The following is a 15,590-nucleotide window of genomic DNA, read 5'->3' as shown; positions in this document are numbered from 1 at the left end:
TACACACATCATCTTTAGTTTCGATTGTTTGGGCATTCACATGACAGCTATTTGGCTGCGTGACAGTTTGACTGCCTGTCTCTGTGTGTGAAGACTGCATATGGTGCACCTCATTACATGCGGAATGAAGTCTAGCCTAGACGCTTTGGTAATTAACAAATAGAAAGGTGCACTCTGAAGAGTGCACATCTCCATTATGATGTATGCAGTGAAATTACTAGCTATAGAGTAGTGTGTAGCATGTTGGCATATTAATTTACAGGGAATCAAATGTGACGGGGTTAGACAGTTCATGGGCACCTAAGGGTACAAATAGGACCTTCTCCTCAACACAGATAAACTGCCTATAACAGCTGAAACAGAGCAATATTTAAGCGAGTTGTTTGTCTTTGCTCTTTGTCATGCCAGCGGGACACACACACACACACACACACACACACACACACACACACACACACACACACACACACACACACACACACACACACACACACACACACACACACACACACACACACACACACACACACACACACAGTTATAACTTATGACTAGCTATCAAAACTTTTAACTGTTGAGGTTCTCACCCCAAACGTTCGTCTGAGGCTCCTGCAGAGCTTCATGCTCTACGGTACAGGCATAGACGTCTCCCTCCTGGGGCATGAAGTTCAGGGTGGAGATATGACGGAAGGTCCCATCTAGATTGGCTAAGTATGAGATAACAGGATCCCCGACAGTGACTTCTACATCATTCTTGGTCCACTTAACTTTGATGGAAGGAGGAAAAAAGTTGTTGACGAAGCAGATGAGAGTGTTCTCCACCTCCTCCGTCACTTCATGTTTTGAGTAGTTTCTGGGGCATCTAAGGGTTGAAGAAAATGCATGTTGCAGAGTACTGGTACTTAAAGAAAATGTATGCTGCAGAGTACTGGTACATAATTCAGGCAGCAAATGTAATGGCTCTGAAATTGTAGTATTATCAATGTACTATAACAGTGACCTTTTGGTTCAAACGTGACTTACCGTTGGCTATTTTCACAGTTGTACCTGTTTCCCACCAGCGCTTTATGGCTAGGCATCGAGCTTTGTAAAACTCTGCATAATCGTAGGCATGAGGAAAATGTAGTGGTAATGGGATCCTACTATCCCACACTACCTTTCCCTTCTTATAGTCTGCGTAGTAGATTTCATCACCGTCCAGTGTCAAAGAGAGTTCGGTATCACCAGAATCACAGCACCCATAGGTATGCTCAAATATATCACTTGCTAAAAAAAGAAGAAATTGTGAATACATTTTCAAAGTAGACCTTAATGATTGGTTTAATACTCTTAAACACAGTATTCTGGTAATGTCTCAGTCTTGTTCCTCCGCTCATGAAAATAAATCACTCTAGTTCCCTTTTCTTTGATCGTATGTAAACTGCTATATTCTGCCAAACCTAATAGATGCTTAATGACAAGATGGTAGTACGTTATTGATCTTCAGCAAAGTGAGGACATTTGATCACTTTCAAAACTAGACCAGTTATAGGAAAACAAAACAATCACAAATACTTACTTTGTGCACAGGTGCAAACAGCTCCAGAGAAAATTTGTATAATTTCAAAGAACATTATATCTTGTTGAAGTGCGATGCGGTAGGCTAACTACAGTATTAACAAAGTCGACATTTTAAATCTAAAGAAAATGTTATGGGTTAATACTAGTGCAGAAGTCAAATTAAATTTCCAGTGTTCCATAATGTTCTTTTGACAAAATTGTGTTCTCAGGTATTGGTTATGACACAAAATAGACAATGACAATTTTTATCTCTGCCAGTCGAGATCTTGTACTCGCCCCTGTGTGTGTCTGTCCATAGCTATTATGGCAGACTACTAGGCCAATCAACAACAGATTTCATGTGCACGTGGACGATTGAGATTTTTTAATTTTTTTAATGTTTCGTCATAATGTAGACATTAGCATTGTTAATCCTGATAAAAAATTCTAAACTTCAATACAAAATGTACTTTTGTAAATGTGTATGTTTTGAATTCTTAAGTATATACTTGAATATATACTTGTCCACCACTGTCTGTGGGAAAGCCCCAGAAAGTAGCCTAGTCATGCTTGACTTGACTTAAACCTTAGTAGTGATGAGCCTATATTTTTCTGCCACACCTAAAGGTGGAGACTGTGGCAACTTTAGGCAAATTAATGTCCTTGCTTTTGTTTCATTGCCCAGTGTTAGGTTGCTGTGTACAAGTTAACATTTCACAGCATAGAGCTTTTATTGTTGACTATATTTATTGATATTAAAAGGTATGAATATCAATCATTTCCTTTTTTTAATCTCTCTTCTCAGTGTGGGTGAGTAACATGACTTCCCTTTTTTACATGTGTAAATTAAATATAACATGGCAGCATTACGTTGTAAGTTAAGATAACACATTATTGAGCTGTACTATATTACTTATTTAACAAAATGTATTTGTCACACACTCATAGAAGTATGTGCCGTGTTGCATCCCATGGTATCTACTGGCACTGCGTTACCTCCCTATGTCTTGGTCCTTTTTTAATTCAACCACTTGTTAAAAATCACAAATGTAAATAAATTCCTTTTCTTTGCACCTTACCACCGTGTTTTGTTACTCCTTGTGCCCTAGACGGGTGCACCCCCGCATTCCTAAACCCCCCACTCCGATTTTTTTTTTTCGGAGTGGGGGGGTGTAGGAGTGGGGGGGTTTGAAAACTTGGAGTAAACCCTGCCATTCCGAAAAATAGATATAAATCCTATCTATCTAACTTTTTTTTTTTTTTTTCTCTTTTTTTTTTGTGGGGGGGGGGTTATATGGGGCACCCCCCCGCAAAAAAAAAAGTTAAAAAAAAAAGTTTTTTTTTAAAGTTTTTTTTATTTATATTTTTTATTAAAAAAATATTTGTGGACTGAAGTTGGTTTGCTTCCACAATCCATAATGATGCATTTTCGAACTAAATTAATTAGGCTATCTGCACTTCCACCATGGACAGACAGCTAAAACAACTCACTCACATGATACACTTGAGCTGAGCCCTGATTCAATCAGATCTACATCCTCTTCTTGCATGAAATTATTGGACGTCGGCCAGCCAGAGGCGGGCCCCGGACTGGGATGCGAGTCAAAAATATTTTAAAAAAATAATAATAATAATATATTTTTATTTTTTATTATAATTTTTTTTGTGGGGGCCCCCTGAGGTTGGGGTCCCGTTTCAATTGAAACGGGTGAAACATATGAAAGGCCGCCACTCTATCAGTCATGAATTAATTTTCTCCCCCATAACGACCCACCGACGTAGTCGATCCTTCATGGCACCAACGTCAATTTCCGATCCATCGACCATATCTGCAGTGTTCTGGCGCGGCTGTTCAGCTCACAACTGTTATTGTGAGCTTGTAGATCTGCTATTTTCAAATAGCGTATGTATAAAATATGTATGAATTGGTTAGTGATTCATAATATAATTTATATCTGCGAAGTGTAGGATTATTATAATTATTATATTACAATTAAAGTAAGCGCATCGGTTAGTGATTGAGTGCGCTTCCATGCACGGCCTCTGTCTGTCTGTCTGTCTGTCTGTCTGTCTGTCTGTCTGTCTGTCTGTCTGTCTGTCTGTCTGTCTGTCTGTCTGTCTGTCTGTCTGTCTGTCTGTCTGTCTGTCTGTCTGTCTGTCTGTCTGTCTGTCTGTCTGTCTGTCTGTCTGTCTGTCTGTCTGTCTGTCTGTCTCTATGTATGTGTCTGTCTGTCTGTCTGTCTGTAGCAATATATGTACCGCTTGCCTACAGCTGCCCCCCCCCCCATAAATAATCCACTATCCAGTAATGACAGCCCCAAATGTAAGCTCCCAACGCGGTGATCAGCAACACCTTGTTCAACAAATAGCAGATCTACAAGCTCACAACAACGGTTAATGTGAGCTTGTAGATTTGTAGATCTGCTATTTTCAAATAGTGTATGTATAAAATAGGTCTGAAGAGTGGTTAGTGTATGGTTCATAATATAATAATTTATATCTGCAAAGTGTAGGATTATTATAATAATTATTATTATATTATAATTAAAGTAAGCGCATCGGTAAAGGCGGTTACACACCGGCGAATATGCGAATATACGCAAAATTCGGACTCGTTCCGAATAATTAAAAGACGCTTTTTTCGCTCCGCGAAACTGGTGTGGAAGCTTGCATTGACTTTATAAGGTTTTTAAAAAAACGTATTATTCGCATGAAAATAATGGCCCCGGTGTGTAAGGGCCTTTAGTGTGATTGAGTGGCTCCCACGGCCTGGTCTATCTGTCTGTCTGTCTGTCTGTCGGACGGGAAGATACGTAATTCTCATCTCTGCTGATGTATTAATTGGATTCAGCATATGTGGGCACTAGGGACATCTTGACACCAGGGAGAGTGGGCACTGTGCATTGCCTGTGAGATTGTATTCTTTATTAACATTGATTATTAACACCATTTTCCCGGTGCCCAGTCTTCATGGTTCCCAGATTTCCCTACCGCCCTCTCTTATCCACCCTCAGTGTCCACATGTCCCTAATGCCCACTCGTCCAAGGTGCCTCTCTCTCTCTCTCTCTCTCTCTCTCTCTCTCTCTCTCTCTCTCTCTCTCTCTCTCTCTCTCTCTCTCTCTCTCTCTCTCTCTCTCTCTCTCTCTCTCTCTCTCTCTCATCTCTCTCTCCTCTCTCTCTCTCTCTCTCTCTCTCTCATCTCTCTCTCTCTCTCTCTCTCTCTCTCTCTCTCTCTCTCTCTCTCTCTCTCTTCTCTCTCTCTCTCTCTCTCTCTCTCTCTCTCTCTTCTCTCTCTCTCTCTCTCTCTCTCTCTCTCCTCTCTCTCTCTCTCTCTCTCTCTCTCTCTCATCTCTCTCTCTCTCTCTCTGATCTGCTATTCAAAGGATTTTTATACATTTGAAAACTTGTGAAATGGGACCTTCTGCATAACGAGTACTTTTACTTTTGGTATTTTAAGTACATTTTGATACCAATACTTGGCTTTGTAGGATACTTTTACTCAAATTGAATTCTGGACTTTTACATGTTACAGAGTAGGCCTATTTCTACATTGCAGTATTGGTACTTTTACTTTAGTAAAACATTTGAGTAATTTTTCCACCACTGATGCGTATACTATTCATGTGAGATGTGACAAGTGGGTTAATTAAGGAGAAAACATCTGAGAAACCTGAGCATGTGAGCGTCACTGAGTAGGCCTACGTGATTACTGACCCGTCAATCAACGTGCGCGCAACAGTGAGCTGTGACAGAACATCAACATTAATGTAATAATAATAATAACTAGAAAATGTGCTCCTCGGAGCACAAGTCTCCGCCAGCAGACTATAGCAATTATATTATCATAGCAATAACTAATGAGATACAGTAGAGTAAAAGATATATACTGTACTTAAATAAAAAGGTGTATGTTAAAGAAATTATTTATTTAAAAAAAAATGATTTAAAAATCATATTTTGTCTTCTAATGTTTAAAGATCAACTCTAGTCCTCTTCTGTGTTACTGTTGTAGATGAGTATGCTTTCTTAGCTTTGGCCTTCTGCGCCTTTGCTTGACCAATGTCAGGTGTTCTCAAAGGGACACACACACGCACGGACGGGTGATTTGGACTAGAAGATACTGTTCCAATCAAGACTGATTGATCCTGTCTTACCTCGCTTCAAAAACGTAAACGGCTTTTTGAAGTGACACACCTTTTTATTATAGGATTGTATTTCGTCATGCGTCCCTCTAGCCAATCAGAGACATTGATGTCAACATATTGACACGTATTAAGAGTTCGGCTTTGTTGTGGGATCATTTCAACTCTAGTCCTCTTCTACGTTACAATTGTAGATGAGTATGCTTTCTTAGCTTTGGCCTTCTGCGCCTTTGCTTGACCAATGTTAGGTGTTCTCAGAGGGAAACACACACGCACAGACGGGTGACTTGGACTTACTGAAGGTACTGTTCCAATCAAGTCTGATTGATCCTGTTTTACCTCACTTCAAAAAGTAGGAGCTTTTTGAAGTGACACACCTATTTATAGAATTTTATTTCGTCACGCGTCCCTCTAGCCAATCAGAGGCATTGGTGTCAACAAATTGACACGTGTCACGTGGAGCTTGCCCAATGTTAGCTTGGCTAACAATGTTTGCTCACACAAAGCGAAAACATATTCTCCACCTTCGGCGGAGACAATAATAATAGCGTAATAGTAGTAGTAAAAATAATAATAACAATAATAATAATAATCTTTTTTTTTATTATTCTGAATACAACATTAATGGACTGAACCAGTCTGTCTGTCTGTCTGTCTGTCTGATATAAATTATTATATTATGAACCATACACTAACCACTTCAGACCTATTTTATACATACGCTATTTGAAAATAGCAAATCTACAAGCTCACAATAACTGAGCTTGTAGAAAGATCTATCTACAAGATACATAGATAGATAGATACATAGACAGACAGACAGACAGACAGACAGACAGACCCAGGCCGTGGAAGCGCACTCAATCACACTAACCGATGCGCTTACTTTAATTGTAATATAATAATTATAATAATCCTACACATCGCAGATATATATGAATCACTAACCAATTCAGACATATTTTATACATACGCTATTTGAAAATAGCAGATCTACAAGCTCACAATAACAGTTGTTGTGAGCTTGTAGATCTGCTATTTGTTGAACAACATGTTGCTGAGCGGTACATTGCTGGAGATAGATAGTTTGATAGATAGATAGATAATGTGAGTTATAATACCTGAGGGATCCTTAGTTTTCCCTATGATGGATTGGTAGAATGAAGCACTATCAAACTTGAAGTTAGTTATATCAGTAAAGCGGTTTAAGTATAGCAAGCTTCAGCTTCAGCGGTTTACAGCAAACAATGTTGACTCTCTAGTCTCCCTATATCTCTGACCCATCTCGATCTTTCTCACACCATATATATCTTATTATCTCTCCTCCTCTTTATTGCACAGTTAATTTCCATTATCTCATCATTCAATTATTGCCAGTTCTCCTCTGTGTCCCACATGGGACCGCAGAGTCGAACACAACATGTTATTGTCTTGCTTATTTGTCAAGTCACCTCGCATGAGTCGCATCTTCTAATTAGTGTGGTTGCTATAGTAATCTTCGCACTTTATTAGTGTGGTTGCCCTAACAGGGCAACCAGACTATAGTTCTAGGGATACTTTATTCTTTATTTCTAGATAAACAATACTTTGGCGCGCATCTCCTCCCACAGTTTATTTTTCCCAATTTAGTGCCATATATCAAAATGACCGGCTTCACCGGGAATCGTGTGCTTGTATTTTTGCTAAGAGATTGGTTGCATAGTTTTATTGATATTGATTTATTAGTGCATTAAATTTCCCCATCCACTTTAATGGAAAAGTGAAAAAACCCAAATTCATGTTTTTTTTTCTCAGAAACCATAAGAGCTAGAGTTACCAGATTTGGAGGGGATGTTTATAATTTAGTCCGAAATTATAAAAAAATACACCAGTCGGCCTCATGGTGGCGCTATAACAGCCCACTTTACGTTTTGGCCTATAACTCTTGAACCGTAGGTCATAGAATAAAAATAGATTCCCTAGATTCCTTGGGTCATTACGCAACTCCCTACATAGGCCACGCCCATTTGCGTCAGGATAGATTTTCTGCCATTTTGAACTTTCTTCAAAACACACTTTTAGCTCCTCCTCCCACATATTTTGTCCAAATTTCACAAAAATCGGTACACATGATCTCTGGACCCATGCGATAAACATATCCAAACGGCATTTGATAGTCCTAACCGTTCGTCCGTAAATGGCTTCCAAAGTTAGCGGGAGGGGCCTGTTTTACATAAAAGGCCAGAAATCACGAACGAAACGTCCGGTCAATCCCAAATTTGAATCACATGTCGAGGGTGGCTTACTCAACAAATCCCCAAGCATTTCCACTTTGACCAATAGGGGGCGCCACAAATGCACAAAACGTAACCGTTTGATGCAAAAACATGATTTTTGGGGGTATCAATCCTCTCAAAATGAAACGCAAGTGATCTCAGGAGTTATGTGACAATGTAATTGGCGCAGCCTCCGACGGTATTCCTCCCAGCGTATTCCTCGAGTACCCCGGCGGCAGCGACCCGCGACTCGCGTCGGCGCAACCACACTGTGCAATTGCCCTGAATTGCGACGCGTCTAGTTAGTAAATCGATCCTCATCCAAGTTCTGGATCCAAGAAGAGGATGTAGATCTGATTGAATCAGGGCTCAGCTCAAGTGAATCATGTGAGTGAGTTGTTTTAGCTGTCTGTCCATGGTGGAAGTGCAGATAGCCTAATTAATTTAGTTCGAAAATGCATTGTGGAAGCAAACCAACTTCAGTCCACAAATTTTTTTTTAATAAAAAAAATGAATGTTTTTTTTTTTTTTTATAATTTTTTTTTTAATTATTTTTTTGCGTGGGGGTGCCCCATATGCTCCCCCCCGCAAAAAAAAAAAAAAGAAAAAGTTAGATAGATAGGATTTATATCTATTTTTCGGAATGGCAGGGTTTACTCCAAGTTTTCAAACCCCCCCACTCCTACACCCCCCACTCCGAAAAAAAAATTCGGAGTGGGGGGGTTTAGGAATGCGGGGGTGCACCCGCCCTAGACCCATATCAGGGTCGTAACATGCAGTGAATTGATGGTCTGGCATGCACTCCTGTGCTAACAATATACAACATAAATAAAAAAAAATATGTTTATAATACAGGGGTTCTGAGCAGCAATAAGTAAATAAATAAAAATATGTTTATAATACAGGGGTTTTGAGCAGCAATAAGTAATCAATTGTGTAAAGTGTTTCAAGATAACAAAAAACAGTGTCAATATATACAGACAATTTACACTTGGAATTTAATGTTCCCTGGGATACTGAAGTAGGGTATATTACCAGAGGAATAGAGAATTTAATATACAGAATATAAATGGGGAATAAATTAGCAACTGGGATATACAGACTATACAGTACGCAGCAAACAATGACCAATATATACATGCATACACATGAAAAGCATGTGCTGAATTATAGCAATTCTATAATACATACAATCCAAGGTTGGTGGTGGTTTTTGTTTTTATAATAAGTGACATAAATATGTTTGTGTTCTTCCATTACAGCTTCTTCAAATCAAAATGTTCTGCATGTCCAGTCTTACTGTTTAATCAAAGGTTTTGAGGAAATCGAGTTCGACGTAAATTACTATTTTAACTAAGAAATAATGATGATCTACAACAGCACCCGGGGCAACTATACAGGACACACAGCCCGTGGCATAGAAGTAGCACAAATATGGAACAATCCTGTTGAAATAGCAGCAAGAAAAGCGGCGGAGGTCATACAATGTGATAACAACCTACCAGCGATAAAAACAACCTTAGGTAATGGGAAAAATAATTCCCATATACATATAATAAATCTTACATACACGGGTGCTGCAAAATGGCTTACTAATGTGCATATTTCAATACCACAACTTGTTCCAGGTGACGTAGCAGCAAAACCCTACGTCAAACTGAAATCAGTTAAGCTGACCAGTGGCAGACATCCATCCATGCTTGTGTGCAGTGCATTCGACTTTTACCCCAAACAAATCCAAGTCACATGGCTGAGAAACGGCCAGGAAATTACTTCAGATGTCAGTTCATCTCAGTTGATGACTGATGGAGATTTCTACTATCAATTCCATTCCTTCCTGGAGTACACTCCAACATCAGGAGAGACAATTACCTAGTAATAGTAAGGTGGAACACAGCATCCTCACTGAGCCAGTGCTTCAACACTGGGGTATGTGTATTTTATGAATTGTGTTTACTGAATGAGTCAGTGCACGAAAGGAAAAATAATATCCATAAATGAAGAGAAATACATTTAAACCTATTATACTAAATAATATGCCATTTCCAAGAGGTAGTGAAGTTGTACAGTGTACTTAGAAAATGTTCAGTTCAAGTATTGTCCATAGTAGACACAATATCAGATGTTTCTAAACTCTGAGACTACATTTCTCTTAACATTTCAGACCCCTCCCTTCCGGAGTCAGAGAGGAATAAAATAGTAGTTGGGTCAGCTGGTTTGCTGCTTGGCTTGGTCTTTGTTTCCACTGGATTGGTCTACTACAAGAAAAAGTCTGCAGCACACACCTCTCCGTGCCAAGGTAAGAGTACGGCACAGAGATGAAGGAAAAATCCATGACTAATTAACCACAGACTGTGTTAACAATGACAATTACAATATAACAAAATAATAATAATAATAATAATGTACTGGATGTAATAAGATAATACGAAAAATAATACGAAAAATAAAGGTAAGTATAAGGCAGGACTGGATTCAATATTTTAGCAGCAATGGATGTGTGCATAATATGGGGGGAGAATAATATTTACCGTAGTAATTAGACAATAGTGATTTTCTACTGTTTTAAACAGATCGTGTGTTGGTTCCTGTTGAAGACCTCCTTCCAACTAAAAGGATGGATGAACCTACAGAACCAGCCCTATAACTGGTGCATATGTGGTGGTGTCATTGTATTGTAATTCTCTGAAGAATGATTATGATTATTATGTTGTTATATTGCCAGAGGTAATTCCCAGCAAAGCTATGTTCTTCTATTGTTATTATCAAATAGTGGTAAAACTGTCAATTACTGTAACTGTTTTGTCAGGTAGTTTGTTCCCTGCTTGTTGTCTCTGCACAAGAGGCTCTGTCTTTTTTTCTCAATTTCCGGTGTTTGCTTAGTTTTGCTCTGGTCTGATTGTTCATAAGCCTGATTGTCCGAGGGGAGCATCGATTTAGCAGCCTACTGCTGTGGAGCCGCTTGCCATGTGGCAGCATATGAAACAGTCCATGTTTGGGATTGCTATAAACTTTGAAAATCCTGACACAAAATCCATTGCATATGTCTTGGGTAGAGGTTGTCCGCAGTGCACAACCCTCTGCATTGCTTTGCAGTTGAGGTCAGTACAGTTCCCATATACTAGGCAGGGATGCAGCCAGCCAGGATGCTCTCGGAGGTACAGTACTTCTGTAGGCAGGACCGTGGGGCCCATACCAAACCTCTTCAGTTACCCGAGGAGGCAGAGGAATTGCTGTGCCTTCCTCACTACTTCAGTTCAGTGTGTATCCCAGGTGAGTTTCTCAGTTGTGAGCTTGTAGATCAGCTATTTTCCCGTTTGCCCCTTTTTTACGTTCTGTAATATTTGAAGATTTTAGCCAATTTGTTAAAAAAGGCCTTAAATGTCCTTAAATTGTCACTTTAGCAATGAGCAGATATGTATACACTTATACAGTATGTTAGTTTGTTTACTGATGAGTGAGAAAACAATGTTGCACATTAAGCTAATCATCTGGGGACCCTCCAAAATTATTTGGGGACCCCCCTGGCGGTCCCGACCCCCAGTTTGGGAACCACTGCCTGATTGCACATTCTTGCCATGACAAAAAAGACAATGTTGACTACAACCTTATTGCAAAACCGTTTTCACAATTTTTGGGATGGATTACAACATATTATGTTTAGTTTTGTATTTGTTTAATGCAGTGTTTGACTACTTGTGTATTAGTCTCTAGTTTAAAAGACATGTTTCCTTCTGATGACCCTGATGCTCCATTTGCTTTGTTCAGTTATAAGCGGTCTGTATTATAGCGCAGAGGGATGTTTTCATCTATGACAAATCTATGACTATTTATATTATTAAATTGAGACCATAAAACACAAAACTGACTGATACTGTAATTAGTTTTTTGTGTGTATTTTGTCTGAGGCATTAATTAACCAAAAGTACAATTTCTTTGTAAACCTCCTGCATTAAACACTTGGTTTTGGCCTGGACTGCTGGAGTAGCGGTCCAGGCACAGAGGCTACGATGTAGTAGTTTCAAAGAGTTGAATGGGCTCAACAAAACATAGAGATAAGTTACAGTAGCCATGATATTGGCTGCCCAGTGCGCACACTCTTATTTCAGAGAGTTTGGGGACATAAATAATATGATAATTTGAAACTGGTGGGATACAGTTTTCTTTGTGTGTTACTGATCTGGCAAAGAAATTGTTGAAGTTATGTTAGGGTGTTATATTTCTCACGAGTAAGAAAGGCTGGATAACCCACTCCTCTAGGCTCCAAGTAGCTGAGCTGCATAACAGTACAAAATAACTGTAGTCATTTGTGAAACACTGACTTTCCTTTACTCAAGTACAGTACTTAAAGAGGTGGTGCCATGTTTTTGCACTTTTTCTGTTTTCCATGTGTCTATGAGGTTGATAGAACTTCATTAAGCCCCCCGGTGGTGTTTTTATGGTGTTTTATGTCTTCTCTGACTATTTGGAGTTTCTTCCTGGAGGCTGAAACCTTGAGGGTCAAACGTGCCAATAGAGAAACAGCGCTTTAGTGACATCACAAAGCCCACACCCTCCCCCTCATTATCATAACACAACAGGTGTGGGCATGAGGAGGAGGAGGGACTAGGACAGGTGGGTGGTGCTAAGGTGGTGGAGGAGGTGCTAAGGTGAGAACCAGGTATACTTAATGCACTGGTGGGTGTGTCTACATAAAAACAACATTTTAACACTGTACACTTTTTTTGTTGAAAAAAATCCTTACATAATAATAATACCTTATGATCAGGTTTTAGGGTTGAAAAATATCATGGCACTCCATCTTTAAGTAAATGTACTTTGTATGTAAGTAAATGTTACTTTCCACCACTGGCTCTTACCACAGATAAGAGCTCAATAACCTGATGCTAGAGAGGAGGGTGTGGAGGGAAACGATTCAGGAGTCCCGAGTTTGTTGACTAGACCACACTCTCGTATCGCATCATCAGCATCAACTGTAAAGCTGTGAAAGACTCTTTGTTTTCCACCTCAGAATTCAGCGTTGAAAGGATAGTCTTTGTGTTTCGTGCCCCACAGCATTGGACACGCCCTCCAGTTCCTGTTGAGCCCTAATATGGTCGTCATTTCCTCCTCCGACAGCTCAAAGTCAAACACCTGGAAGTTCTCCTGTATGCGCTGCGGCGTGACCGACTTGGGAATCACCACCACGTTCCTCTGGACCTGGAAGCGGATCAGGACCTGGGCCGACGTCTTCCGGTGCTTCTCGCCGATGGCCTTGATGTCGGGATCGTCCAGGAGCGAAGGGTCCTTGGCGGCTTTGGCCCCGGGTCTGTCGGGGGACCCGAGGGGGCTGTAGGCCGTCACCGAGATGCCCTGAGAGTGACAGAAGTCGATCAACTTCTCCTGAGTCAGATACGGGTGGCACTCGATCTGGTTGTTGGCAGGCTTGTGCCTGAGGCCTGGCTTATTGAGGACGGCCTCAATCTGCTCCTTGTTGAAGTTGGACACACCGATAGCCTTGACCAAACCGGCGTCCAGCAGCTCTTCCATGCCCTCCCACGTGTCTATGAAGCAGGTATCGTCAGAGATGGTTTCTCCTTCACTGTCGACAGGAAACAGTTCACCGCCAGCCTTGAAGCCCACTGGCCAGTGTATCAGATAGAGGTCCAGATAGTCCAGTTTGAGGTCACTAAGAGTCTTCTCGCACGCTCCCCTCACCAGAGACTTTTGGTGGAAGGTGCACCACAGCTTGCTGACCATGAAGAGCTCCTCTCTCTTGACCAGGCCATCTTGGATCATAGCGTGGACGCCGAGGCCCACCTCCGGCTCGTTCTGGTAGACGAAAGCCCCGTCGATGTGCCTGTAGCCGGCAGAGATGGCTGCTTTCACTGCCTCCGTCACTATGCCAGGGGGAGACTGCCACGTCCCAAGACCCACCATGGGCATCTGTGCACCGCCGTCCAGTTCCACCGATGTCTCCATCGCTGCTCCAAAGGACGAGAATAACTCTCTGTTGAAAATGACTATTGAAAGTAAACTATTGAATATAATTGGAAGTAGACTATTAAAAATCTAGTATTGAAAGTATCAGTTTACATATAATGAAAGTCCTGTTACAGTATGTGCGCGCTACCGTTTATATTAGTGGCACATATGTCACACAAAGTTCGACCAATCCGCAAAGCTGATGGGTCGTGTCAGCCAAACTATGCCTATGCATCTCCGAGAGTGTGCGAATAGAACCAAATGGACCTGTAAGGGTCTGTGGCCCAATAATGCATACAAACAGTTTGATCCAATGATATATGGAAACAGTGGTGTTCCAGTTGATCACAGCTATCAATGATGAAAACAATATAAATACAATAAAAATTATGCACACGCACACACACACAGCCCTAGGACGAGCCCACTAATTTTGCTGAGATGAAATAGAATGCAGATGCATTCAGAAGGAGATGTAATGTCTTTTACTAACACCATTGTCTAACTTAATAGACTCACTTAAATAAGACATCAAACAGACATTATGCTTAAAAAACACAGCAATTCCATTTAAACTTTTCACAAAAATAAGATATAGCACATTAACATAATGATGATGTCTAAATGATAGTAACCGGCCACCAGCTTTTACTCCCCAACGGGTTCCTTATTTTATTTTATGCTAACAAATCTTTCAAAACAAGTAGAGTTTGTGTGCAGTATAAAGTCTCTAGCCGTAGGGAATATTTTTCTGTAATCTTTCAAAAGTGTGGCTTTTGTTTATGATGGCTAAACCCTCTGGGGGGTTTGCTTTCATCATGAAAAGGCCACCTCCTCCACCATCCAGTGGCCTGGATTTCATTTTGATATGCAGCTGTGCTGAGGAATAAACACCATATTTCTTTATTTAGCTACATCCAGCTATCCAACAGCGATAACATAATAAAGCACTATATATATCCAAAGACGGAGTGAGAAATGTATTGGAAAATAACTGAGGGGAGCAGGGGGGGGGGCACCTCCTTTTGTCCTTTGCTCTTAACCACTTAAAGCGGCACTATGTACTTTTCTTTAATGAATAAAATGTAATTTTGTCCAAATTCTATGGTAGAGTATACAGTATGTTAATACAATATAACTTATACAATTGGAGCAATGGAGTGGTTGTATTTTGTCTCCCTGCTCTTCTATTGAAACATTTAGATTGTGTCAAAGGTCATGTCTCACCTAGACACACAGGATATGACACAAATTTTGACCTGAAGGTCCAGATTCAATTTATCCCCTGAGCAAGCAGGCAGGCTCTATTAGCTCAATGGTAAAAAAAAAAAAAAAAAAAATCAGCACTTGGAAACCGGGTTCAAATCTGGGGTAGAAGAGGAACGTTACATAGTGCAGCTTTATACTTTGTTGACCGGAGTCCCCCCAGGGGTCTATACAAGTATAGTCCCCTCCTTTTGTTCCTTTAAACACCAAATGAGCTTGTAGATCAGCAATTGTTTGCTGAAAGTTAGTCCCAGAATAGGGACGCTAGGGTTCATGTGGTTAAGAAGTTCTAAGTGTGTACACCGTTACCAGGCGAGAGTTAGCCTGGAATCCAGACTGATTGCTACCTTCGTCTTTTTGTTTTCTCACTTCGCTTCTCAGTCTGGTAAGCCTCCTATTTCCAGGGGGGGGGGGCACAAACGA

The 15,590-nt window shown here is 40.4% G+C and overlaps 2 protein-coding genes across 2 annotated transcripts; one reads left to right on the top strand and one right to left on the bottom strand.

Annotated features, from left to right (window-relative positions):
- Positions 1 to 9,735: 9,735 nt before the first annotated feature.
- Positions 9,736 to 10,259, top strand: LOC308095542 (HLA class II histocompatibility antigen, DR beta 4 chain-like; the record flags this gene model as incomplete). Its single annotated transcript, XM_080442597.1, has 3 exons — positions 9,736 to 9,812; positions 9,994 to 10,007; positions 10,102 to 10,259. The coding sequence occupies 3 exons, from the start codon at positions 9,736 to 9,738 to the stop codon at positions 10,257 to 10,259; spliced, it is 249 nt and encodes an 82-aa protein (XP_080298723.1).
- Positions 10,260 to 12,944: 2,685 nt separating this feature from the next.
- On the bottom strand, positions 12,945 to 13,898 carry LOC308094638 (aldo-keto reductase family 1 member B1-like; the record flags this gene model as incomplete). The annotated part of the gene is made up of 1 exon (XM_080441408.1): positions 12,945 to 13,898. The coding sequence occupies one exon, from the start codon at positions 13,896 to 13,898 to the stop codon at positions 12,945 to 12,947; it is 954 nt and encodes a 317-aa protein (XP_080297534.1).
- Between the last annotated feature and the right edge of the window lie 1,692 nt (positions 13,899 to 15,590).

The sequence above is a fragment of the Gymnoscopelus braueri genome, assembly GCF_963280865.1.
Source record: "Gymnoscopelus braueri genome assembly, chromosome: 11".
NCBI classification, from domain to species: Eukaryota; Metazoa; Chordata; class Actinopteri; order Myctophiformes; family Myctophidae; genus Gymnoscopelus; species Gymnoscopelus braueri.
This window is presented reverse-complemented; position numbering and strand designations above follow the sequence as displayed.